Source organism: Hyla sarda, chromosome 4 (assembly GCF_029499605.1).
Source record: "Hyla sarda isolate aHylSar1 chromosome 4, aHylSar1.hap1, whole genome shotgun sequence".
NCBI classification, from domain to species: domain Eukaryota; kingdom Metazoa; phylum Chordata; class Amphibia; order Anura; family Hylidae; genus Hyla; species Hyla sarda.
In genome coordinates this window covers 223,548,013-223,574,859 of record NC_079192.1, presented here as the reverse complement: position 1 = coordinate 223,574,859, position 26,847 = coordinate 223,548,013, and the positions used below count along the sequence as shown (strand labels likewise).

The 26,847-nt window shown below is 40.1% G+C and overlaps 1 protein-coding gene across 8 annotated transcripts in view; it reads right to left on the bottom strand.

Annotated features, from left to right (window-relative positions):
* Positions 1–26,847, bottom strand: part of KIF21A (kinesin family member 21A) — a 186,443-nt gene that overhangs the window by 32,199 nt on the left and 127,397 nt on the right. For 3 of the 8 annotated variants that reach the window (XM_056573645.1, XM_056573648.1, XM_056573647.1), the window contains 6 exons: positions 25,023–25,043; positions 22,759–22,819; positions 21,768–21,822; positions 20,977–21,194; positions 9,345–9,458; positions 8,805–8,933 (listed from right to left, as the gene is read on the bottom strand). In XM_056573645.1, coding sequence (XP_056429620.1) covers positions 8,805–8,933; positions 9,345–9,458; positions 20,977–21,194; positions 21,768–21,822; positions 22,759–22,819; positions 25,023–25,043 — 598 coding nt within the window. The remainder of the gene's footprint in view (positions 1–8,804; positions 8,934–9,344; positions 9,459–20,976; positions 21,195–21,767; positions 21,823–22,758; positions 22,820–25,022; positions 25,044–26,847) is intronic. The other 5 variants (XM_056573650.1, XM_056573646.1, XM_056573649.1 and 2 more) reach the window with 2 other exon arrangements.

The window sequence follows — 26,847 nt, the reverse complement described above, 5'->3', positions numbered from 1 at the left end:
TGGAGGCCCCGTTTTGGAAACACTGCCGAACGATACGTTTTCATTTTTATTGGAGGGAAAGTGTAAGGGGGTGTATATGTAGTGTTTTACCCTTTATTTTGTTTTAGTGTAGTGTAGTGTTTTTAGGGTACATTCACACAGGCGGGGGTTTACGGTTAGTTTGCGCTACGGCGGAAAATTTGACGTAGCTCAAACTTGAAGCAGGAAACTCACTGTAAACCCGCCCGTGTGAATGCACCATGTACATTCACATGTGGGGGGGGCAAACCTCCAGCTGTTGCAGAATTACAACTCCCAACATGCACTGACAGACCGTGCATGCTGAGAGTTGTACTTTTGCAACAGCTGGAGGCACACTGGTTGAAAAACCTTCAGTTACGTTCTGTTACCTAACTCAGTATTTTCCAACCAGCATGTACTAATCACCAAAGGGCATGCTGGGAGATGTAGTTATACAACAGCTGGAGGTACGCAACTACAACTCCCAGCATGGCGAGAAAGCCGTTGGCTGTTCGTGCATGCTGGGAGTTGTAGTTTTGCAAGATTTAGAGGGACACGGTTTAGAAACAACAGCACAGTGATCTCCAAACTGTGGCCCTCCAGATGTTGCAAAACTACAAATCCCAGCATGCACAGACAGCAAACTGCCGTGTGGGCATGCTAGGAGTTGTAGTTTTGCAAGATCTAGAGGGCCACAGTTTAAAGATCACTGCACAGTGATCTCCAAAGTGTAGCCCTCCAGCTGTCTGGGCATGCTAAGAGTTGTAGTTTTGCAACATCTGGAGGTTCACAGTTTAGAGACCACTGTATAGTGGTCTCAAACTGTAGCCTCCAGATGTTGCTAGGCAACTCACCGGCTTCTGTAGTCTGCACCAGGGAGCCATGATTGGACCCCCCCGGGCATTTGCACGGGATGCCTGCTGATAGATATCAGCAGTCATCCCGGTCCGGTCCCCACCCGGCGTGCGACGGGGACCGAAATTCACAAGGGCGTACAGGTACGTCCTGGGTCCTTAAGTACCAGGGTGTGCCTGTACGCCCTGGGTCCTTAAGTGGTTAAAAAAAAACACTATTTGTGGGCTTCTCTTTCTATACAGTGTTATTTTTGGTAAAACTGATATGTTCTATTGATTCTGTAGGTCCATATGATTGCAATGATCCCCAATTTATTATATAGGTTTATTTTATTTATTTATTTTACTACCTTTACTAAAAATATTTTAACTTTTTGTATGGAAATAATAATGCTGAAAATCATTCTCTTCTGACCCCTATTTATTTTTTATTGAGTTTCCATTTGTACCATTTTTGTTTTGATGGGACTTTCAGATCACTTAATTTATTTATATCTGGCACAAGAAGTAAACAAAAATCAGCAATTCTGGACTTTGGTATTTTTAAGGCATATGCCATTGACCGTGCAGTTTATTTATATTATACTTTAATAGTTTCCACATTTTCCACATATGGCAACCACGCGTTTATATTTATTTTTGTTTACATTTTTTATTTAAACAAATGGGAAAAGGAGGGTGGTTCAAACTATTAGAAAAGGGGCTTATTCACATTTACATTTTATTCACTATTTTTTTTGTCCTTAGTCCCCATAGAAGTCCATTATATGGAATCTTTTAATTGCATATACTGATCAATACTATGCTATAGATAGGCACCTTCCGCCGGTTTGCTCAGCTGATCAGATTTCGCTGCAATGCTTTTAAAGGGGTTATGCCACTGCGGCACTTCATTCTGAACTTAAAACTCTATGTTTTATCATACCAGTGTTTCCCAACCAGGGTGTCTCTAACTGTTGCAAAACCACAACTCCCAGCATGCATGGACAGCCAATAACTGCTGCGAGTTGTAGTTTTGCAACAACTGGAGGCACATTGGCTGGAAAACACTGCATTCTACTATCATTAGACTTCATGGGATTTTAATGAAGCAGTTATCTAATAATGTTGCTCAGTGATGCCATCAAGTGGCTGCACTGAGTGGTAACTCAGTCCAGAGCTGTACTCATCATTCTGCTGGTGAGGTCACTGTGTACACACATCCTGTACTAATCCTGAGTTATATCCTGAGTTACTCCAGAGCTGTACTGACTATTCTACGTGAGGAGTCACTGCGTATCTACGCTACGCCGTGCTGTTGCAGTGTGCTCCGTCAACCGCCGCCGTCCAGTGCTGCTGATTTGGAGGTATGACAATTGCGTCTGCCTCCTCTATTACATAGAAGTGTAACTTTGTTGTAGAATGGGTTAAAGCTCAAGACACTGCTGCAATACACTGAACACACTGCACAGGCAGGACACTCCAGAGCTGTACTCACTATTCTGCTGGTGAGTTCACTGTGTACATACATTACATTACTTATCCTTTACTGATCCTGAGTTATATCCTGTATTATACTCCAGAGCTGTATTCACTATTCAGCTGGAAAGGTCACTGTGTACACACATTATTTATCCTGTACTAATCCTAAATTATATCCAGTATTATACTCCAGAGCTGTGCTCATTCTGCTAGTTGGGTCACTGTGTGTACACATTACTTATCCTGTACTAATCCTGAGTTATTGTCAGAACCTATAGGGTTAATTGATTCCGACAGTTTCTGTTTCTTTTGTTGCCGAGTTACACCTAGCTCTCTGGGATGGTCAGCTGACCTCGTCAGCCTTGTTGGCTTTGCCTACAAATACAATAGAGGTTCTCTCCTGTAGCTAGCAATATAACCTGTTTATTCCTGTTTATATCTGTGACTTTTGGCTTGACTTCTCTCTGGTGTTAGTGTTTGTGTACTTGGACAACTGCTGGTATTGACTGGGCTAGTGGACATTGACTTAGTGTGTGTGTGTGTTAGATATTATTTCTGTTAGTCTGTGTGCTCCCTTACTGTATCCTGGCCTGTGTCTGTATTGTAGTTTATTATGTTGACAGTGATTTCCATCACATATTTAGGGAGGAACTGTCACCGTGGTTGTCGATCCGCTATTTAGGGCGGATCGGTAGTAGGCAGGGTTAGAGGGAGTGGGTGAGATCAGTACTGCACTTATTCCCTGCCCATACGTGACAGTTATATCCTGTATTATACCCCAGAGCTGTACTCCCTATTCTGCTGGCGAGGTCACTGTGGACATACATTACTTATCCTGTACTGATCCTGAGTTATATCCTGTATTATACTCCTCAGCTGTACTGACTATTCTACGTGAGGAGACACTGTGTATCTACACAACGCCATGCTGTTGCAGTGTGCTCCCCCAACCGCCGCCGTCCAGTGCTGCAGATTTGGAGGTATGACAATTGCGTCTGCCTCCTCTATTACATAGAAGTGTAACTTTGTTATAGAACGGGTTAAAGCTCAAGACCCTGCTGCTATACACTGACCACACTGCACAGGCAGGACACTGTTACTACTGTGGTTCTCCAGCTGTTGCAAACTGTGGGTTCACTGGGTGAGATTTATCAAAACCTGTCCAGAAGAAAAGTTGCTGAGTTGCCCATAGCAACCAGATTGTTTTTCATTTTTAACAAGGCCACTGCAAATTGAAATAAGCAATCTGATCGGTAACTATGGGCAATTTAGCAACTTTTCCTCGAGACAGGTTTTGATAAATGTCCCACACTGTGAACATACATTACATTACTTATCCTGAGTTATATCCTGTATTATACTCCAGAGCTGTACTCACTATTCTGCTGGTGAGGTCACTGTGTACATACATTACATTACTTATCCTGTATTTGACTTGTCTGCAGATATTTGGGAAATGGTGTTGGTTTAAATATATTTTTAAAAATGTGGGCAGTAAAAATGATTTAATATTTGAGCAGGTATTCGAGCAGGGCTTCTACATACGTTTGTATTACAACATGCACCTCAGGTTGTGATGACACATTCTCTTCAATGCTGCTCAAAGTGTAAATCAAGCTGAGGAACAGAGCATATTCTGGATTTGAAAATTCCCCACACGCTTTTCTTAGAGCTGCATCTTTTGACCACCAACAAGTTTAAAGGGGTACTCCGGTGAAAACCTTTTTTCTTTTAAATCAACTGGTGGCAGAAAGTTTAACATATTTGTAAAGTACTTCTATTAAAAAATCTTAATCCTTCCTGTACTTATTAGCTGCTGAATACTACAGAGGAAATTATTTTCTTTTTGGAATGCTCTTTGATGACATCACGAGCACAGTTCTCTCTGCTGACGTTATTATAATAATAACGCTTTATTTATAGTGCTAACCACTGAGCCACCATGCTGCCCTTAGCATACATCTGCTATGCATGGTTGCTAAAATGGACAGAGATGTCAGCAGAGAGCACTGTGCTCGTGATGTCATCAGTGTTCCAAAAAGAAAATAATTTCCTCTGTAGCATTCAGCAGCTAATATGTACTGGAAGGATTAAGATTTTTTAATAGAAGTAATTTACAAATATGTTTAACTTTCTGCCACCAGTTGATTTAAAAGAAAAAAAGGTTTTCACCAGGGTACCCCTTTAACCAATTACTAAAATTCTTACTTGCTCCCAGATATTCATACACAATAAAAAATAAATACTGCAATATCATTCAACAAACTGAATAGCGTTGCACTTGCAACCACTACTTTTGTTGTTTCAGCTCGGACAAAATTCAGGATCTTTGGAGGTAACTTCTGCATAGAAATTCTGGAGGTGTGAAAATGGCCTTAGCCTTCTAGCTTAAGCAAGTAAAATAATTCTAGAGGAGAAAAAAAAAAAATACAGTGTGATGTATTCTGTATAGCATTTTCCCATAGCTATTGCACAGCTACAACTCCCATAATGCAGGAGGCTTTCCAGACATGATGGGAATTATAGCTTTGCAACAACTGAAGAGCCACCTAACCTGAGGTACATGTTGGCGATCCCAGCAGGCAGGTCCATATTGATTTTTTTGTTTGTTTATTTGTTTTTCTATTTTACATAGATTATAAAAAAAAAAATGCCTAAAAAAAAAAAACAGAAGGGAGGTGCAGAATTAATGTCCAATGAAGAACATACAGAACTGGGGCACACAAAATTACCAAAGGAGACAGTGATTATAGATATGCCAGCCTTTTTCCTGAAATCCAGCAGTGCTGGTATTGATGATTTACCTTTGCATATGTCTGTAAAGCAAGAACAAGTAAGAAACAGGTGGCAAGTACTGCAGCGGGTAGTAGATGATGTAAAATTCATAGGAAAACAAGGGTTGAGTTATAGAGGAGTTATAGAGGAGGTACAGATGAGGCTGCATACAATTTAGAGGACATAACGATAGACCATGGCGCATGGCAATTTTTTAGAACTCCTTCTACTTAGCAATTATGACATCTTCATGAAAGATCACGTTAACAACGGTATTGAAAACAGTAAGAAATTGCAGTCCTCTGGAGGGAAAGGAAGAGGATCATTAATAATACTGCTCCCAAAAACTACCGTTAATAAATTGTTAAAAATTATTCGGCATCTTATGCAGGAAAATATTTCAAACACAGTGATGGAAGCTGGGATGTTTTCAGTTCAAGTTGATACAACTGAAGATCTCACCTCCAAAGATCAATGCTCTGTCATTGTTCGTTATATAACGGATTACATCAATGAGAAGCTGATTGCGGTCCTTGAATTTGAGTCTTCTACGGGACTTAATCTTTTTAAACAGGTAAAGGAAGCCCTAAAATTATGCAAAGTTGACATCACAAAGTGCAATGGCAGCTCAACTGATGGAGCAGCAATCATGCAGGGCCAATAGAATGGATTTTTTTCCTGGCTGTCAGCTGAATCACCAGGGCAAATCCATATCTGAATTTGGTCCTTGCAGAAACAACAAAAGTAGTGGTTGCAAGCGCAACACTATTCAGTTTGTTGAATGACATTGTGGTATTTAATAGAGATTCTTACCAGCTTATGAATATCTGGGAGCAAGTAATTAAAGACTCTCACTATTGAAGAATTTCAGTCATTAGTGAAACTCAGTGGTGGTCAAAAGATGCAGATCTGAGAAAAATGTTTGGGGAATTTTCAAATCCAGAATCTGCTCTGTTTAATTCAAACTTTGAGCAGCATTGAAGAGAATGTGTCCTCAAAACCCGAGGTGCATGTTAAAGCAAAATGGTATGCAGAAGCCCTGCTCAAATATGAAACCATTCTAATTGCCCACATTTTTATGCTGATATTTGAATTAACAACGCCATTGTCCAAATATCCGCAGAAAAGTCAAGTGGACAACTCAAAAGCTTTTCAGATTGTACAGGGAACATACGAAAAACTTAAAAATTTTCCCAGAGATTTTGATTCAGTACAGATGACTGCTGCTAATTTTGTAAAGTGGGCAAATTCTTAGTTTCAAGACCAAGAAATGTTTGAGCTTAAAGTACAGACCACTTTACCTTCAAAAAGAATAAGGAAAGACAACAAATGGCAGTCTGCTGAAGATGAATCAGTTTGTGATGCTGTGTCATCATACAGAATACATGTTCACAATGTCTTCCTAGATACAGTAACAGAAAGCATGGATCACAGTTTTCTATCCAGTGGAACCCTCTATGTTGACTTTGCTTGTTTGGAGCCCAGCAGCTTTTCTGGCATTAAAAAATCTGGACTAAAAGCACCAGTATTGGAAGAACTCAGCCGACGGTTGGTTAAATTTGATGAGGAAGCAACTTTCCGAAAATTTGTGTTCCCAACTGGCAAGTTTTGCATTGCAGTGGGACAGACTGAAAACATCAGCTCTGGAAGAATATATGATTACAGAAGGGGTAAATATTGAACACCAGGTATAGCAAAGAAACAGAACTGGTGAACAAGTCTTGCATGGCATGTACAAACTGTGCTATCTGCTGCTACAAGATTCTACAGCGCTATCATATGTTACCTGAAGCCTACAATGTCATTGGTTTAGCCTACAAATTTCTTCTTACACTGTCTTTCACTCAAGTCGCCTGTGAAAGAAGTTTCTCCACAGTAATGTATATAAAGGACTGTCTGAGAAGTTCTATATCTCAGGAGCATTTAAGATCTCTCATGCTGATGGCAACAGAAAAAGATATACTAATGAATCTTGATTCTGATGACATCATTGACAGAGTTGCAGAAACCAGTGATCTTTTACGAAAATTGCTGAATCCATAGTTTTTCTTTTTTTTTTTGCTTTTGAATTGGAAAAGTATATGCCAAAAACTGTAAAATGTTGTATTGTTATGAATTTTTTTTTTATCTTTAACCCCTTAAGGACCGAGCGATTTCACGTTTTTGCATTTTCGTTTTTTCCTCCTTGCCTTTAAAAAATCATAACCCTTTAAATTTTGCACCTAAAAATCAGTATTATGGCTTGTTTTTTGCGCCACCAATTCTACTTTATAGTGAAATTAGTCATTTTACCGAAAAATCCACAGCAAAACGGGAAAAAAATAAATTGTGCGACAAACGAAGAAAAACTGCCATTTTGTAAATTTTGGGGGCTTCCGTTTCTACGCAGTACATTTTTCTGTAAAAATGACACCTTATCTTTATTCTGTAGGTCCATACGGTTAAAATTATATCCTACTTGTATAGGTTTGATTTTGTATTACTTCAGAAAAAAAATCATAAATACATGCAGGAAAAGGAGCGCCGCATCGGAAGGGTTAATAGTGCGTGGCCGAACGATCGCGGGTCCCGGCTGTGAATAGGCGCCGGGACCCCGCGTTATAGACAGGGACAGGACTTAGGACGTACTCATACGTCCTAAGTCCTTAAGGGGTTTAGTAAAGATAATGCACTGTGTATTGCATTGTGCTTTTATTTTTTTATCATTACTTTACATAATGCCAATGACTTACATGCTAAATATAACAGAAAATGCAGAATCCGTATATTATATTTCATTATTTGAAATTTGGTTTAAAAAAAAAAATATATGGGCTGCTTAGTCTGAAATGCCCGGGCCAATTTTTGGTCCCAGTCCGGCCCTGGTGGGGAATGTCTGGGCCACAGGTTGTATAAGACCTGCAACATAATTTTATCTGGCCTGCCAATGGTTCCCATTTTGAGAAACGTGAGAACTGGCAAGGGGTGTCACAGCATTTTGGTGGGAAAGATGGAGACAGAGCGGGCTTGGACACCTGTGACACTGCCACAGGTCTTACCGCATCCTAGGCTTTAGAACCTCTAGCCCAAAGTAAGAGTCATACCTGTGGCCTCTAGTGGCTGCAAGAGAAAGCTGCCTGCAGCCTAGATGCAGGAAAAGACCGTGGTGACTGTGAGGAAGTATGAGGGTTTTTTTCTTTTTTCTTTTCTTTTTTTTTTTTGGGGGGGGGTTAAATCTTCAAGGCAGTCCTTCTACCGAGAGGGGCAGGCTACCTCCAGACTGATTGAAGTAAATCTTAAAAAGTAGTTGTGAGTTGAAACATAATCAATACCAAAGAGAAGCAGTTTCAGCCATCACATTAGAGGTGAGTTAATTAAGTGTTAAACCAAGTAGAATTAACCTAATTTTTAAGTTGATCATTTATGACCCATGAGTGATAAATATCCAAATGTCTCTTGCCAGAAAAAAGGTTCCCCACCCCTAAACCCATCATTGTACAATTCATCTCCCAGCTCTTGTACAGTATCTTTGTTACTTCCCCTGTACGATATTATCATCTTAGGTAGTAAAAAAGGAACAGATTAATTCTGCACATATAGGACAAATACTACAAACTGATGAAAAATAATTTCTTAAAATTTTAAATGACAGAATGCAAAAATCTGTCATTCCATTCTAAAACTGCATTGCTGTGCCTGCCATTGTAGGGGCTGACTTCTTGCCCTAAGACTTACTTATCCTGCTGACATGTTGAGCTTCCCTGAGAAACTGTGAGGCGGCTAAAAACATTCATTTCATTACGGGTTCGGCTTGTTGGGGAAGAAGGAGGTGACAGACTAGCCTCTGAAGTTCCCGAATCTGAGCTACAAGAAAAAAAGAACATGGAATGTGCACTTTAATGGGTTATAAAAGATGGAAGTCAGTAAGGTAAAATGACTCATGCTATACAAGCCTGCTTTCCAAACAGCAATTTAGATGATTAATGAATAAGTCTTGTGAATAACATGGCAACTCCTGTTGTCCAACAAAAAAATTGAGGCTTACACAACAAAAAAAGGCATTTATATTGTAAAGCCAGGGCATCAATGCCTATTGTGTATACATCTGTAAACACTGGGTGGCTCAATGTGTAACATTTGGGAAATTTTAAATATCTCTTGATGACTGTGGTCCTGTCTTGGAAGCAACCCCAGCACACAACCAATTTATAGAGAAAATAACAGACTAACATAACCAAACTAAGCTAGAACTCGGCGGCCATGGTACATACGTACAATTTTTGTTCTTTGGGTTTATTCATCTTTTCCCCACTCCTTTCATATGTTTTTCTTCTTGATGATGGAGAAGGCTCAGGTATACGTCTTTCAGGCAATGAATTTGGCTTAGACCTAAAAAGTAAAACAGCTGTCAATGGCAATATACAGTTAGATAATTTTACAAAGAACACTTTCACAATTGTTTTGTGTGTAACCTCAGCGGCAGTAAGAGCTTTTGTATTTTCGTATAATCATTTGCATTAAGCATGGGGAATTAAATGAGGAGGATTTCTATCTTCTATACAAAAACAACTCTAAATCCATATTCATAAACATCTGAATGCATTAAGCATTACTTTTCAGACAAAATGTGAAAATATTTAGCAGAATGCAAACATAATGCTCCATCTGAAACCTGTAAAGAGAATCACTGAAGAGATTTAGAATACTAATTCATTCAGTTTCACAATCTGCAAATTATAATTAAAACACTGTCTGAAGCACAAACATTGGGGGATATTTATCAAAGTTGTCTATGTCCCGCATCAATATAGACCAAACTACAGAGGGTTAGTCTGGTCTATTGTGCACCTAATTTATCAAATGGTGCAAGGCTCTTGATAAATTCTGTGCAGACTGCATGATCTATGCTTTAGTCTATATTTAAACCTGCTCCAACATGGTCTGACATTTCGGCGTACTTTCAGACTATGCGACTTGTTGCTGAAAAGTCGCTTTTGATAAATTCAGCACCAATGCATTTTCCAATGCATTTCAGTCTAAAATAGACTAGAATGCATCATGTTCTAAAAATCCTCTAGAGCAAAAGTCGCGGAAAAGTCGCACATATTTAGACTGCGACTTTCTGTGCGACAAATTTAGACAAGAAAAACCAGTCTAAATCCTTTGATAAATCTCCCCCATTGACTTTTTAAGGTCTCATGTTACCATGTACACAATACATTTACTTTTTCAGTTGTATTAAACGTGTAGTGGACTTGGTCCTGTGTCTTCTTGGATGACCTCTAAGTTTACATTTACTTTCAAAAAACAAAATTATTTTCTATTTTGCAAATACACAAGGAACTAAAAATTAATAAATAAATAAAAAAAAATAAAAACATATAGCACTCCACTGAGCTCTTTATCTTTCATCTTTTACCTTTCGACCACTCGCTCCTCCTACAAATTCTTTCATCCCTAGGCATCTCAAATTTTAGCCCTCTCCTGGATTCTCCTCATAACTCACCATCTGCACGTTCAGTGTCTCCCACTCACTTACACATCACCTCCCCTTTCACTGTTTGATTCCCCCTAAGGCTCTGTCCTTGGGCCCCCACTCTTCTCTATTTATACCCTTGGCCTTGGACAGATTATAGTATCCCATGGCAGCAAACACAATTTCCATGCTGACGACACTCAAGTCTACTTCTCTGGCGCAGATGTCACTTCTCTCCTATCTATAATCCCAGATTGTCTGTCAGCCATATCTTCCTTCTCCTCCCTTCATAAAACGGAATTCATAATTTTTCCCCCATGTTGGACTACTGCAACATCCTCCTCTGTGGCCTTCCATTAAACACTCTTGCTTCCCTTCAATCCCTCCTCAACTCTGCTGTTTGACTGATCCATCTCCCATCTCGCTTTTTCTCTGCCTATCCCCAGTATCAATCCCTTTACTGGCTATCTGTTGCTCAACAAATGTAGTTTAAACTGTTAATCACAATATGCAAGGTCATCCACAACCTGTCTCCCCTATACATCTCTGACCTAATCTCCAGATTCCCCCCTCATGTAATCACCGATCCTCTAAAGACCTCCACCTGTTCTCTTCCCTCAGCCGCACCTAACACAACCTTTTCCAAGACTTCTCTTGTGCTTCCCCCATACACTAGAACTCTCTACCCTCGCACATCAGGCTCTCACCCACCATCAAGGCCTTCAAGAGCAACCTGAAGACACTTCTCTTCAAGCAAGCCTATGACCTACAGTAACCCTGCTGCCACTGCACTATGAATGGCTACTTACTCACCTGCTCACAGATAACCATCTGCCCTCCTCACCTACTGTTACCCTCCTTTTCACCATAGGGAAAAAAGTATTACACATTTTCAATTAAATACTTTTACTTTTTGTGTAATGCATGGACACACTGCCACTTTTTGTAGCTACCCTAAGCTTAAAGGGGTACTCCACTTTAAAACATTTTTTTTTTTTTTTTAAATCAACTGGTGGCAGAAAGTTGAACAGATTTGTAAATTACTTCTATTTGAAAATCTTAAAGGGATATTCCGGGCAAAGACATCTTATCCCCTATAGAAAGGATAGAGAATAAGATGTCTGATTGCGGGAGGCCTGCCGCTGGGACCCTCCGCGATCTCCCTGCAGCAGCCCGCATTCTATGCGTAGCTGCGTCTGAAGCTTTGGAAACCTCCAGGATTCCGAGACGGGGACGTGACGTCACGCCACGCCCCCTCCATTCATTTCTATTACGTCACGTCCCCGTCTCGGAAGCCCGGAGGTTACCAAAACTTCAGACGCAGATAGGCATAGAATGCGGTCTGCTGCAGGGAGATCGCAGGGGGTCCCAGCAGCGGGCCCCCTGCGATCAGACATCTTATCCCCTATCCTTTTGATAGGGGATAAGATTTTTGCCCGGAATAACCCTTTAATTCTTCCAGTACTTAGCTGCTGTATGCTCTAGAGGAAGTTCTTTTCTTTTTGAATTTCCTGTCTGAACACAGTGCTCCCTGTTGACACGTCTGTGCATTTTAGGAACTGTCCAGAGTAGGAGAAAATCCCCATAGAAAACCTATGCTGCTCTGGACAGTTCCTGACAGACAGAGGTGTCAGCAAAGAGCACTGTGGTCAGACAGAAAGGACATTAAAAAAGAAAAGAACTTCCTGTGGATTACACAGCAGCTGATAAGTACTGGAAGGATTAAGATTTTTTAATAGAAGTCATTTACAAATATGTTTAGGTTTCTGGCACCAGTTGATTTAAAAAAAATTTAAAATGGTATTTTATTTTTTATTTAAAGCAGAAAACCTAAATCACAATATAATGTACACAGCCCTTATATAACTCATGTAATATATAGTTTGTGGTGAGAAATCTGTAGGGGCTCTTTTTCTACTGTCATTCTGCTATTTTGTACAAGCCCAGTGCAAGGAGATGGAAATTAATAGTCTATTTCCTGGGTATAAATAAAGCAGGAACCCGACCTAACAATACAACATCTAAGGTACTGAATACTGGTACTGAATAAGGTATTGAATACTGAATTCCTGCTGGTTGTTACAGAAACCAACCAACCAAATGTTAGTTGACTTCAGTTTGGCTCATCTCCTACAGTATAGAGCTTTTTGTTACATGGCATTCTTAGAAGCTGTTTGTCAAACTGATTTATGTTGCCTGGTGTAAAAACTAAAGAATGCTAAATTTCCAACACAACCTTCCCACAGACCCTAAACATTCAGAGGGTAGTGGTAATTTTATAGTAGCTCAGAAACAGAATTAAAATGGATGGTGTGCAAGACACTAGGCTATAATATATGCAGCAATGTATTCACAAGTTCATGCAATATTTTATGGACAGAAACAGATTAAGAGTATTATAAAGAAAACATTAAATTGATATCAATCACTAAGAGTTCATATATAAGGAATAGGTGGAACTAAAGGGTCAGTTTTCTTCCTTTCTAAAGGAGAGACAATTTTCATGACTGAACACTTATCATAGACAGCTGCTGAACTTTACACATAAACGTACAAATGAATGTGCAAATGTAATTTAGTAATAGTAGACGTGCACAGATAAGAGACAATGTATGCGGCGGCATCACTCACAAACCTCTACAAATCCCCACTATATGAATATGTATGGCTGTCAGACCTGGTTCCCGGTGCGGGGTGCACAGATGCAATAGCAATATCCAGAGAAAAAACTAAATCCGCACTCACCAGTCCAGGGAACTGTAATAGATTTATTCAGGAACATAAACCGCAGAAGACAACTTGCAAAACAGCAAACAGCAACAGGTCAGGATAGCGGGCGAGTGAATCACAGGTGTGGGGTGTGAGAATGAAGGCAACGAGTTGTTTCACTTCATAACTGACTCTTCATCCGGCTTGTCTGAAGGGGATGTTCCCTGGATTTTTATACCTGTGCTCAAGTGGGGGAAACTCTTAGCAACAGCAAAAACCTTTATAGTGAAATAAAATATGGAAGGAAGAACGGATTACGATATTACAATGCCTAATTAAAAACATCACAAAACAGGGAAAAATTTCATATTTCATGTACATGCAACAGTTAGATAAGGCTTAAGAATACATAACTCAAAACAAAGAAAAAGGACTACAGAAACTGGGAGAGATCGCTGCGCTCGTTTAGCCCCAAAGCTCCAGTGGCATCCAACCGGATGATCCACTTGGCTTCTTGTTGGAGCAAACGAGTGTCGCGATCAATCCCTCTCTCCGGAAACACTCTCAAGTCCCATGAATTTTAAGTCAGCAGGACTACTGCTGTGACTGTCTTTTACATGATAAATAAACCGAGTTGCTCCCTTTTCTGTTCGCAGAGAATAAGAATGTTCTCTGATGCGCTGAAAAAGAGGTCTTTTTGTCTTCCCCTCATAAAACCTCCCGCAGGGACAATAAATGCAATATACTATATGGGTGCTTCTGCAGGTTATCAGCTGGTTTACTTTAACCTCATATTGTCCTATTTTACAGTAGCATTTCCCTGCATTATGCTGACAAAAAGAGCAGCTTCTGCAGGGAAAATTCCCTATGGGGATAGTGTTCTGCAACCAGTTGACAGAGCTTTTGTGGATTTTATGTTTCTTCTTTTTTTATATAGTCACCTATGGTTCCCATTCTTTTGAAAGTAACTATTGGTTTATGGATAGCAACAGACTGTAAATCTGGGTCATTTTCGACCATAAACCAATGTTTACGAATAGAATTCTTTTTCAATTGATTGAGAGGTGTATTCCTAAGAGAAGATGAATCACTGGTGCACTTCTCATAAGTCTCAGTGTTGGAGAGATGGTTGTTGACCTCCCAATCGTGGTCTGCTTTAGACCATAAGACCACTGCACCACCTTTGTCAGACTTACACACTATAATACCTGGCTGACTAGCTAGCCAATCAAGCGCTGTTCTTTCTGAGTCAGTAAGATTAGAAATGGACTTAGGATAGATTAGGGCCTTAACATCATTTAAACTGCTTTTTGAAAAATCTCCAAAGAACTACCTATTGGAATAGGGGGATTGAAAGTTGACAGATTACCTCCTAGAAAAAAAGAAGGGGGGGGGGGGGTCATCATGTAGTAACCCGCTAATCCTATCCTCTTGTAATTCATTTTTCTAATTGCTTTATAGAAATCTATTTAGAAATGTGCTAACAAGAAACTTTCATTTAATCCGAAATTAAGTCCCTTAGATAGTGCTTTGGTACAGTCTAATGAAAGGGTTAGCGGAGTCAAGTTTATCACATTGTCTACAAGTCCTGCGCCAAGACACAGATTTCCTTTTCTTCCCTTTTCTCCAACTGTCTGTTCCTCCTCCGGCGGCCTCCTCTCCTTTTCCTCCTCCTAATGGGTGAAGACCTCTATTGGCTGATGCACAACTGGAATGGCGACCCTCCTGAGATTGACTTTCTCTTAGAGGATAAGTCCCTTTAATGGCAGAAGATGTACTGGGATAATTCACATCCTGGTCGTCAGACGTACTGCCCTCGGATTCAGTAGTGGAAAAATCGGTGACAAACTTGTTTTTCTTTTTATAGGCAATGGTTGGATTCTTAAATTTTGCCCATGTAAATTCATGGTGGTGCTTATAATAATTTTTATCATGTACAAATTTTTCTTTTTCAGTGTCTTTAATTTCTGTTTGGAGAAAAGACTATTACATGCACAATGTTTTGAAAAACGTGGATAAAGATTTTTCATCTGTGGTGCGGGAGCGCAACTCGAATTAAAGCTCAGATTAGTTCAGAGAGGTCATCCTATCAATATTATACAGCAAGACTTAGAGAAGGCCACCAAGTTAGATAGGAGACCTCTACTTATAAAGAATTCTATTCGTAAACATTGGTTTATGGTCGAGAATGACCCAGACTTACAGTCTGTTGCTATCCATAAACCAATAGTTACTTTCAAAAGAACAGGAACCATAGGTGACTATATCAAAAAGATGAAGAAACATAAAATCCACAAAAGCTCTGTCAACTGGTTTCAGAACACTATCCCCATAGGGAATTTTCCCTGCAGAAGCTGCTCTTTTTGTCAGCATAATGCAGGGAAATGCTACTGTAAAATAGGAGGATATGAGGTTAAAGTAAACCAGCTGATAACCTGCAGAAACACCCATGTACTATATTGCATTTATCGTCCCTGCGGGAGGTTTTATGTGGGGAAGACAAAAAATGTCAGCGCATCAGAGAACATTCTTATTCTCTGCGAACAGATAAGGGAGCAACTCTGTTTATTTCTCATGTAAAAGACAGTCACAGCAGTAGTCCTGCTGACTTAAAATTCATGGGACTTGAGAGTGTTTCCGGAGAGAGGGATTGATCGCGACACTCGTTTGCTCCAACAAAAAGCCAAGTGGATCATCCGGTTGGATGCCACTGGAGCTTTGGGGCTAAACGAGCGCAGCGATCTCTCACAGTTTCTGTAGTCCTTTTTCTTTGTTTTGAGTTATGTATTCTTAAGCCTTATCTAACTGTTGCATGTACATGAAATATGAAAATTTACTTGTCTGTGATGTTTTTAATTATGCATTGTAATATCGTGATCTGTTCTTCCTTCCATATTTTATTTCACTATAAAGGTTTTTGCTGTTGCTAAGAGTTTCCCCCACTTGATCACAGGTATAAAAATCCAGGGAACATCCCCTTCAGACAAGCCGGATGAAGAGTCAGTTATGACGTGAAATGACTTGTTGCCTTCATTCTCCCACCCCACACCTGTGATCCACTCACCTGCTATCCTGACCTGTTGCTGTTTGGAACTGTGTTTTGCATGTTGTCTACTGCTGTTTATGTTCCTGAATAAATCTATTACAGTTCGCTGGACTGGTAAGTGCGGATTTTGTTTGTTCTCAGGATATTGTAATTTAGTAATAACAAATAGGCTTTCTATCTCCATGACAAACCATGCCATAGATGCATGACTGATGCAGTAGTTCCAGGGTGAATACTGCTGTTGCAGATGTAAGCATTTTGCCCATCTGGAAACTTGCATCAGAGATCTGGAGGAGCAAAATGCCACACTGAAGGTTATTGATAATCTTAAGATGAGCAAGTTTCTCATGGAGCAAGCAGTTAGTGGGATAGACATGGAAGGTTGAGAAATGAATTTAGATAGAAGGACTGGAAACATTTCCAAGAAAAGGAAGGCCAATCTTGCTTCTGTGCTCTCAATCAAATGTCCCAGTTAGGTGATGAAGCAAGTGCCTCAGTGCCATCAGAAATGGCTACCTTACTGGTCTCCCTATGTGTCCAACTAACAGTAGGAGAAATGGTAATACAGGTAGGCCAAGACATATAGTGGTTGTAGAGCACTCTAACATCAAGGGAAGAATCTCCAAAGTTTTATTTTCTGAAATATTTTTTGGGCCATGTGCATTACAGGAAAGACAGCAAGAGCTTAAAAGGGGTACTTTTTTAACCCCTTAACGACGCAGGACGTATATTTACGTCCTGCGCCGGCTCCCGCGATATGAAGCGGGATCGCGCCGCGATCCCGCATCATATCGCGTCAGTCCCGGCGCTCATCAATGGCCGGTACCCGCGGCTAATACCACACATCGCCGATCGCGGCGATGTGCGGTATTAACCCTTTAGAAGCGACGGTCAAAGCTGACCGCCGCTTCTAAAGTGAAAGTGAAAGTGACCCGGCTGGTCAGTCGGGCTGTTCGGGACTGCCGCGGTGAAATCGCGGCGTCCCGAACAGCTTGCAGGACACCGGGAGGGCCCCTACCTGCCTCCTCGGTGTCCGATCGGCGAATGAATGCTCCGTGCCTGAGATCCAGGCAGGAGCAGTCAAGCGCCGATAACACTGATCACAGGCGTGTTAATACACGCCTGTGATCTGTGTAAAAGATCAGTGTGTGCAGTGTTATAGGTCCCTATGGGACCTATAACACTGCAAAAAAAAAGTAAAAAAAAAGTGCTAATAAAGGTCATTTAACCCCTTCCCTAATAAAAGTTTGAATCACCCCCCCTTCCCATAAAAAAAATAAAACGATGTAAAAAAAAAAAAAATAAACATATGTGGTATCGCCGCGTGCATAAATGTCCGAACTATAAAAATATATCATTAATTAAACCGCACGGTCAATGGCGTACGCGCAAAAAAAATCCAAAGTCAAAAAAAGCGCATTTTTGGTCACTTTTTATACCATTAAAAAATGAATAAAAAGTGATCAAAACAAAAATCATACCGATAAAAACTTCAGATCACGGCGCAAAAAATGAGTCCTCATACCGCCCTGTACGTAGATGCCATTTTTAAATGTATAAATTTTCCTGCATGTAGTTATGATTTTTTCCAGAAGTACGACAATATCCAACCTATATAAGTAGTAGGGATGTAAGAAAAAAATCGATTCTCGCGATTATTGTGATTTTTCACTTGCCGATACTGAATCGATTCAAAAATATTTTGAATCGATTCAGTATCGGCAAGTGAAAAATCGCTTTAGTGATGTGGAATTTGTATCTCCTGATGCCCGGGACATGCTTTCTGTGCATCAGGAGATACAAATTTAGTTCCACATTTTGTGAGCCGGATCTGACACGGCGGCGGCGCTCTGGATGTATGGAGCGGGCTCCGACTCGTGCCCTTTCCATACTCTGCGGCCCCCGGCTGATTTCAGTATCCGGGGGCCGCTGATGCATCACCGCCGCTAATATCCAGCATGCGGTGCTCTGAAGTGTGTATGGAGCGGGCTCCGGACTCGTGCCCGCTCCATACTCTGCAGCCCCCGGCTGTTCTCAGTAGCCGGGGGCCGCCGCTAATAGCCAGCATGCGGCGATCGCCGCGGCTGGCTATTAACCCTTTAGATCGCCACTGTCAAAGCTGACAGCGGCGTCTAAAGGGAGATGTGTAGGCTCTCCGTGGCTCTGTCATTGATAGAGCCTGGCTGGACCAGGCTCTATCAATGGATCGCAGATCAATGAAGTTCAATAGAACTCTATTCATCTGTCTGAGGAATCTAATGATTCCTAAAAGACTAATAAAGTGTACAAAAATAAAATAAAAATAAAGTTTTAATAAAAGCGTAAAAGACATTGTTTTTTAAACAGAATCGGGATATATCGCGATGTATCGTCACCTAGACGGTATCGCGATATATCGGGATATATTGAATTGCCACACTGGTATCGCGATTCGAATCGAATCGCCAAATTCTTGGCGATTCACACCCCTAATACGTAGGGTATCATTTTAACCGTAGGGACCTACAGAATAATGATAAGGTGTAATTTTTACCGAAATATGCACTGCGTAGAAACGGAAGCCCCCAAAAGTTACAAAATTGCGTTTTTTCTTCGATTTTGTCGCACAATAATTTTTTTTTTCGTTTCGCCGTGCATTTTTGGGTAAAATGACTAATGTCACTGCAAAGTAGAATTGGCGACGCAAAAAATAAGCCATAATATGGATTTTTAGGTGGAAAATTTAAAGTGTTATGATTTTTAAAAGGTAAGGAGGAAAAAAACGAAAGTGCAAAAACTGAAAAACCCCGAGTCCTTAAGGGGTTAATCAACTGGTGCCAGAAAGTTAAACAGATTTGTAAATTAGTTCTATTAAAAAATCTTAATCCTTCCAGTACTTATTAGCTGCTGAATATTACAGAGAAAATTATTTTCTTTTTGGAACACAGTGCTCTCTGCCGACATCCTGACCACAGTGTTCTCTGCTGACATCTCTGTCCATTTTAGGAACTGTCCAGAGCATAATATGTTATCTATGGGGATTTTCTCCTACTCTGAAAAATTCTTAAAACAAAATAACATTAATGTGTATGTAAAAATATAGAATGACAGCCCCTTGCCTTCATGTATCCATACCATCTCCATGGTTAAAGGGGTACTACCGTGCTGACAACTTAACCCCTATCTAAAGGATAGGGGATAAGTTGCCTGATCGCGCGGCATCCCGCCGCTGGCACCCCGCTCTCATCAGGCCCCGAAGCGAACATTGCTCCGGGTCTGATGACTGCTGATCACGGGGCCGGAGTATCATGACGTCACAGCTCCACCCCGATGTGACGTCACGCTCCACCCCTCAATGTAAGTCTATGGCAGGGGGTGAGACAGCTGTCTCGCCCCCTGGCACAGACTTGCATTGAGGGGCGGAGCGTGACATCACACGGGGGCGGAGCTGTGACGTCACGATCACCGGCCCCGTCATCAGACCCGGAGCGGATGTTCGCTCCAGGGCCTGATGAGAGCGGGGTGCTGCGTGCGAGATGGCAGGGTCCCCAGCGGCGGGACCCCGCTCGATCAGGAAACTTATCCCCTATCCTTTAGATAGGGGATAAGTTGTAAGCACGGTAGTACCCCTTTAAATTTGATGGACCCCTCAGATCTATAGATCTGAAAAGTTATCACAGGAAAAGAAAAGTTTTAAATCTATTAGGTCTCCATGACTACAACAGAACAAAAATAAAATTACCTTGTTTTAAAATCTGCCGCAAGATCGTCCAACATTATTACAAGATGGTGATGCAAGATGGGGTCTTAAACTATTTTTTCTCCACTGACAATTGCAACAAAAAGAGGTCCTGAACGATGGTGTTATTCCGTGGTCACTTAAACATTTAGCTAATTCTGCATGTTATCAAGCTTTGCTTTACTTGGCACGCACTGCACATGCAACAGAGAATTTAGTGGTGCCACGTAATGAGATTTTCATGCGATAATCTTTCCTTCAAGACAAACTAATGATGGTGGAAAAGATGATGTAAAAGAACAATGGGCTTTACAGTGTCTTTTACAAAGACTCAGAGATGCAGCGTGCATGTAGCATTATTGAAATATAAATATTTTTTTTATGAACTGCTTGGCATATTTAAAACAATTAACAGCTCTAAATAATGAATTCTATGAAACCCAGCAGCTAAATTTTAGGATCATTACTGATAGATACATTTCATATCCTTAAATAATTGCATGCAGAGCAGGCGAAATAACAATGTAACAGTGCAAAATAACAGTATAACCCTTAAATCCATTGGATAAGAAAACTTAGTAATAGATGGTATCTACCTGCTTTAATGCAAAAGGTTCAGACTCTTGCATCATTATAGTGTTTCCTAGTGATAACACACAAAATATAAACAAATGTGCAGATTATCTACGCAGATATACATATTAACCCAGTCTAACAAAATTAAACTGAAAGCATTTATCATGCAGTCCTAATAAAGAAAGCAATGGTTATTCATAGGGTGAAGCTTAATTTTTTTTGCAAGAAATAAGAATATGCTTAGTAAACGTTTCATGCTTTTAGGTCCAGCCTAACACATCCGTGAAAGATGTCTTACAAATACATGAATACCATGATAAAAGAGAAAAAAAAACAGTCAAAGATAAAGCAGTGTAGGTTAACGCAGCACAGACAGACTTACATGCTGCCTGTTTTGGAAGATAAGCCAGAAGGAGGAGGAATCATGTCTTTCTCCCTATGGGTACTGGAATTTGTGTCCACATTTATCTCAGTCCCTTGCACTTCAAGAACAGGAGTGAGGTAAGCAGTCACGCTATTATCTCCAGATGCAAGATCAACAGCATTCTCACTACTGTCTGCATAAAGCAACTCCTGCTGGGTAGTAGTCCTCCTCCGAGCCTGTTTAGATCACAAGAAAGCATTAACCAGATATTGCAACTCCACAATAAATAGAATGTTACCATATCTTATATTACATTCATCTTTTATTAAATTCATTTTATTATTCTGACCTGCTTATATGTACACATAATACAATACTTTTGCTGGTTAAGGGTTTGTTAACCTCTGAAGACAATATAAAAGTTTGTCTATAGACTTAAACTCTATAGAAGGCAAAGTAGGCGTGGTATTATATGAAAGGACATGGACTCTCGCACGCACCAAATTTACAACAATTTTCGTCTGGAAGCTAACATAGATGCAGCACAGCAGAGCCTCTACAACTCTTGAGCTTAGAAGGGAAATATGATTTTATAAGTTTTCAAAGAGTTATCAGCTAAGAGATGTATCTCCCCCATCAGCTATCTGTCCATATCTGCTGCTCTGATTATGCTACAAAACTGATAGATTTCCTTTAAGTGTGTGCATATGCAGTTGTACACAGATCAGTTATTATGTGGGGAAATATAATTTGGTATGTTAGTGTTAATTGGTAAATAGGTAGGATGTATACTTTTTTTCACTGCTTACCTTGCTTTTGGGCTTTCCTTCACCACAAAGTTTCATTAAATCAGACGAAAGTGTACTAAACAAAATGGCAAAAAAAAAAAAAAAAATGTAATAAACAATCTTGCTGTCCTACTGTGTATTAATAAATGATTACTTTACACTGATAAGGAGACCCAAGAGACCTTAAAAAAAAAAAAAAAATAATAATAATAATAATAATAATAATAATTATATATATATATATATATATATATATATATATATATATATATATATATAATTATTGGTAAAATTATCTTAGTCACCATCCCCGGGAGTCATTCACAGGGATAGTTAGGATAGTTTCAGAGTGTCCCCTGCTGCCTGTAAGCAGTCCCCTGGGCATGGAGCTGTACTCACCTAGTCTCACTGCTCCAGCTGTGATCATGCCACCTCTGTGTGATTGACAGCCCAGGCACAGCCTTCATCATCACTCGGCTCCGTCTGTTTAGGGAGCAGAGCGGTGACGAGGGCTGTCAATCACTCGGAGGGGGCATGATTACAGTCGGAGCAGCAGGACTAGGAGAGTATACCTCCCAGCCCAGGGGACTACTTATAGGCCAGCGGGGGACACCTTTTAACTATATATCCTCACCATTCCAGCAGGTAGGAATGTCTCCCAGAGATGGTGAGGAAGAAGATATTCCCATATATAATGCATTGCCATGCATTATATATTGTAAAATCTGATGACAGGTTTCCTTTAAAACCCTCCACCCAAATATGACCTGCAACTCAAGGATAGCAATGTCACACAAAAGCATTGTGGATATAATAACCATAAAAGACTGGGTAAAATCTACAGCTCAGCAACAGACAAAAGACACTAATGGGAGTATATTCTCTATAGAGTGTTGTGAAAATGATACAGCTATGACATTTTTTTTATAATTATAAATCAGTATTATGAAGAATACAAGTAGCAGAGGTAAATCTGCAATTCTGAAAATAAACCATTGTTGGGGCAACATACCTGCCTTCTGTCCCAGGGCTTTGTAATGATCCCTCCTCATCACTGCTATTTTCTTGATTTTCTAAATTAAAAAGGCAAAAACATATGATCATATTTCATGCATTATAAGTATATAAAAAAAATTTAAAGGGCCTTAGCGGTCACATAATTTCTAGTAAATATATTTCACAAAACAACATGTAGCATTGGATAAAAATAATAATGTATTTACAATCAATCCTCATATAAAGTTGAGTAACTGTAAATACTTTGAAGTTACAGCCTAGTATGTATTAGAGCCCACAGATTCTATCAAAATTTTTCATTCTACATTCAAGAAGTCTCATAACATTCTCTATTTATTGTCTGCTCATATATTAGTTACTGGAATCCCAAGAAAGCACCAAACATTAGGCACTTTGTACAGTTATCTCAGGTAAAATAGACCTAGATTATACACTGTACTACATGAGTTCAACTGCATTGCTAGAGGTAAGTCTGATGACAAGCTTGTTAATGGTTTCACATACCAACAAGAAAAAGTCAAAATATTGTTGTGAGGCAGTGACAGGGATGGTGGTCGGGGCCCTTTCCCAAGGTACCTGTCATATATAACTACCAGGTTTCAGGAAGTGTGTATCTCATTCAGGGAAAGCTGCATGATATGTGGAAAATCCAGGAAAGGTTTAACCTCCAGCAAAACTTAACCTCAAGCAAGACTTAGTTTGCTAGGGACTTATGGTAAGTCCTATTTTCAGGCCTAGATTTTTATGGAATAAAAGGTAAGATTGGCAGCGGAGCCTTTCATTCTGCTTCCTAGGCAAAACTGATAATGCACTTTATAACAATTAACTTTAGACAAAACTACATGTTATTTTATGAGTTTTTCACTAGACCCAATGACAGAATCTAAATAAGGGTGGGTTCACACTACGTTTTCTCCCATACGGGAGCGCATACGGCAGGGGGGAGCTAAAACCTCGCGCTCCCGTATGTCATTCATTTCAATGAGCCGGCCGGAGTGAAACGTTCGGTCCGGTCGGCTCATTTTTGCGCTGTATGCGCTTTTAGAACCGGACCTAAAACCGTGGTTGACCACAGTTTTAGGTCCGGTTGTAAAAGCGCATACGGCACAAAAATGAGCCGACCGGACCGAACGTTTCACTCCGGCCGGCTCATTGAAATGAATGATACACGGGAGCGCATACGAAGGCATACGGGAGCGCGAGGTTTTAGCTCCCCCCTGCTGTATGCGCTCCCGTATGGGAGAAAACGTAGTGTGAACCCAGCCTAAGCATTCCAGCTGTAGAAAGCTAGTCTATTTCCTGCATCTAGCTGGCAAAACCATAAACGCCTTTATGCACTTTACCTACATATCCAATACCTAAAATTCAACAATTGATCATTCTAATAAATTTGCTATTGTACAATCTAATGTTGTACAATGACCCATTTAACCAGTCAAATTAGGAATTTTTATGAAATAAAAGCAAAAGGTGGTGTATTTGCGCAGTATATAAATATGCTTCAAGGGGTACTCCGCTGCTCAGCGTTTGGAACAAACTGTTCCGAACGCTGGAGCCAGGAGCTCGTGATGGCATAGCCCCGCACCCTCATGATGTCACGCCCCGCCCACTCAATGCAAGTCTATGGGAGGGGGAGTCACGCCCCCTCCCATAAACTTGCATTGAGGGGGCGGGGAGTGACATCATGAGGGGCGTGGCTATGATGCCACAAGCTCCTGGCTCGAGCATTTGGAACAGTTTGTTCCAAATGCTGAGCAGCGGAGTACCCCTTTAAACTAATCACATTTGGCATATTTTTCTTTATTCTAGGAGTAGGCTCACATGAACAGTTACCTTTTTTGCCATCACTAAATGAAATCTATTTGAACTAGCCTAGTGTAAATATGGATATGAATAAACTGGTCTAAAAATTGTTAGAATAAATATATTACTATGTATAAGTAAGCTTAAAAAAAAAAATAATAATAATAAAAAAAAAAAGATGACCTTAGAACATGTTATTTATGGTGCACTTGAAAGGTTAACAGTGATGTAGAACTTTTACATGAAGCCATATTATCAGCATTTAGCTGTTAATATATTGATTAATGTATGGTAGGGGATGTGACTGGAAATGAATGACTGAAAGGATGTTGTCACAGTAGGACATGCAACATGGGCACATTCTCAGAAGGTCTGCGTGGTCTTCTGGTTAGTGCATATGGATCATTAGTAAGTCATGCATTTGCATAACACATAGGAAGCTGAAAACATACTTACCCAGTGGAATGCTATCTAAGCCTGCGTAAATTCAAGCAACAAGGAAACAAAAAACCAACACCACAATCAAAACAGATTCATCTACCAAGAGAACTCAACCCCATTCTTATGAAAAGAAACATTTACCTAAAGATCACGTGAAAGGAGAAGGAAAAAAAAAATACATTCTTGAAAGGGAACAGAAGTGCGCTGAATAGAATCTTTACGGAAATTACGATATAAACAAGCCCACTTAGACACTATTGTATACAAAACGTAAAGCTATTTGGACTGTAGTCTAATTACAGCAGCTGCTGGCAAGTGTCAGCAGTATTGTACAGCTGATGCCTGCCCACATATGAAGCGGAATTCGTTTTTGAGTAAGCTCTATATCACCCATCTCATTTAAAGTAAACGCCAGATCGTGGAAATTCTGTGGTTTTGAAAATCCACAATATCTTTTGCAACAGATGAGCCATATTTGAACAAAGCTTCAGACCCAACTATTATCTGACCGCAGTCCTGTAAACAACATGCAGATGGGAAAATCTTAATGACAGAAGCAGGTAATGTTTTTTTTATTTTTTTTTTGCTAGTGCTGGAAACAATTTAACATTTTCAGACTGGCTAAGTATCTGGGCACATAAAGACTCCCACCTTAGGGGGAACATTTTGAAGACTTGATCTAAAAGGCAGAGTGTTTTTACTATTACATTGCAAAAGCTCAGGTCACAGAAGCAGAATTTAGCTTAAGCCTGTGTGGAAGCTTATAAAATAAATGTACATTTCAAGTGATCTTTAAAATAAAAACTGAATAGATGCAGTATAAGGTTTCTTCTATAATCATAAACTTTCTCTAAGATGCTAGTGACAAAGGACTTTGAGCATGCTGCAGCGCTGTAGTAACAGCAAAAGCAAAAATGTGTTTGTACAGACGTGTCATATTTCACCATAGACTTAACTAACATCTGACTGCCACATTTCTTCAAAATAGGCCACTGAAGACACATCAAAATGCTGTGTATAAAACTGGCCTTACAATTTGTAGTCCATATTTAAATGCTCGTCGTTACCTAAGGGTTTCAAACATGAAAAATGTTAAGGCTGGTTTCATGCACAGCATTTTAAAATGTACCTGTCGTTAAAAAGAAAACAATCCTTGAGACATGTCAAATGTTTTGATCAGTCAGGGTCTCTAGTGCTAAGATCTCCATTGATCAGAAGAACAGGCATCTCTCAGCAATCTTCATCCTGTAGCCTTTATTATAAGTCTATAGGGCTGTTTAAAGAAGATGGACATAGACCGCTGCAAGTCAGGAAGTGAAGCATGCTCCTGAATGGCACTAAAATACTGACCAATCAAAACATTTGGCAATGTCTCTGGGACATATGTTCAGTAAAAAAAATACATTTGCAATTTCATTTGTTTTATTAACCAGCTTAAATGTTGCCTAAATGCTTGTGGTTAGCTTACAGTTTTTTTCTGATTAATAAAATAAATAACATTTCAATGATGCATACCAGTGATATTATTCGGCACCGCTCACACAGGTGGATCTCTTGAAAAAATCAACTAGATCCTGCACACCTTCAGACATGAAATAACCCCGTAGGCTTGGAATGGTAGTGCTCACGTATCAAAGGTAAAGTCCTTGGTATTATAGTACATTCATAGAGATGAAAGAAAGGGAGCACATACCAGTTATGTTGTCAGCCGTAGATTCTTTAATGCATATCTTCAATCATGGGGTAAGCGGTGAGGGAGGGTGGACCCACACCGGGAGGGGGAACATCAGGCAACGGTCCGTATTACGCTTGAATGCGTTGCCTGACGTTCCCCCTCCCG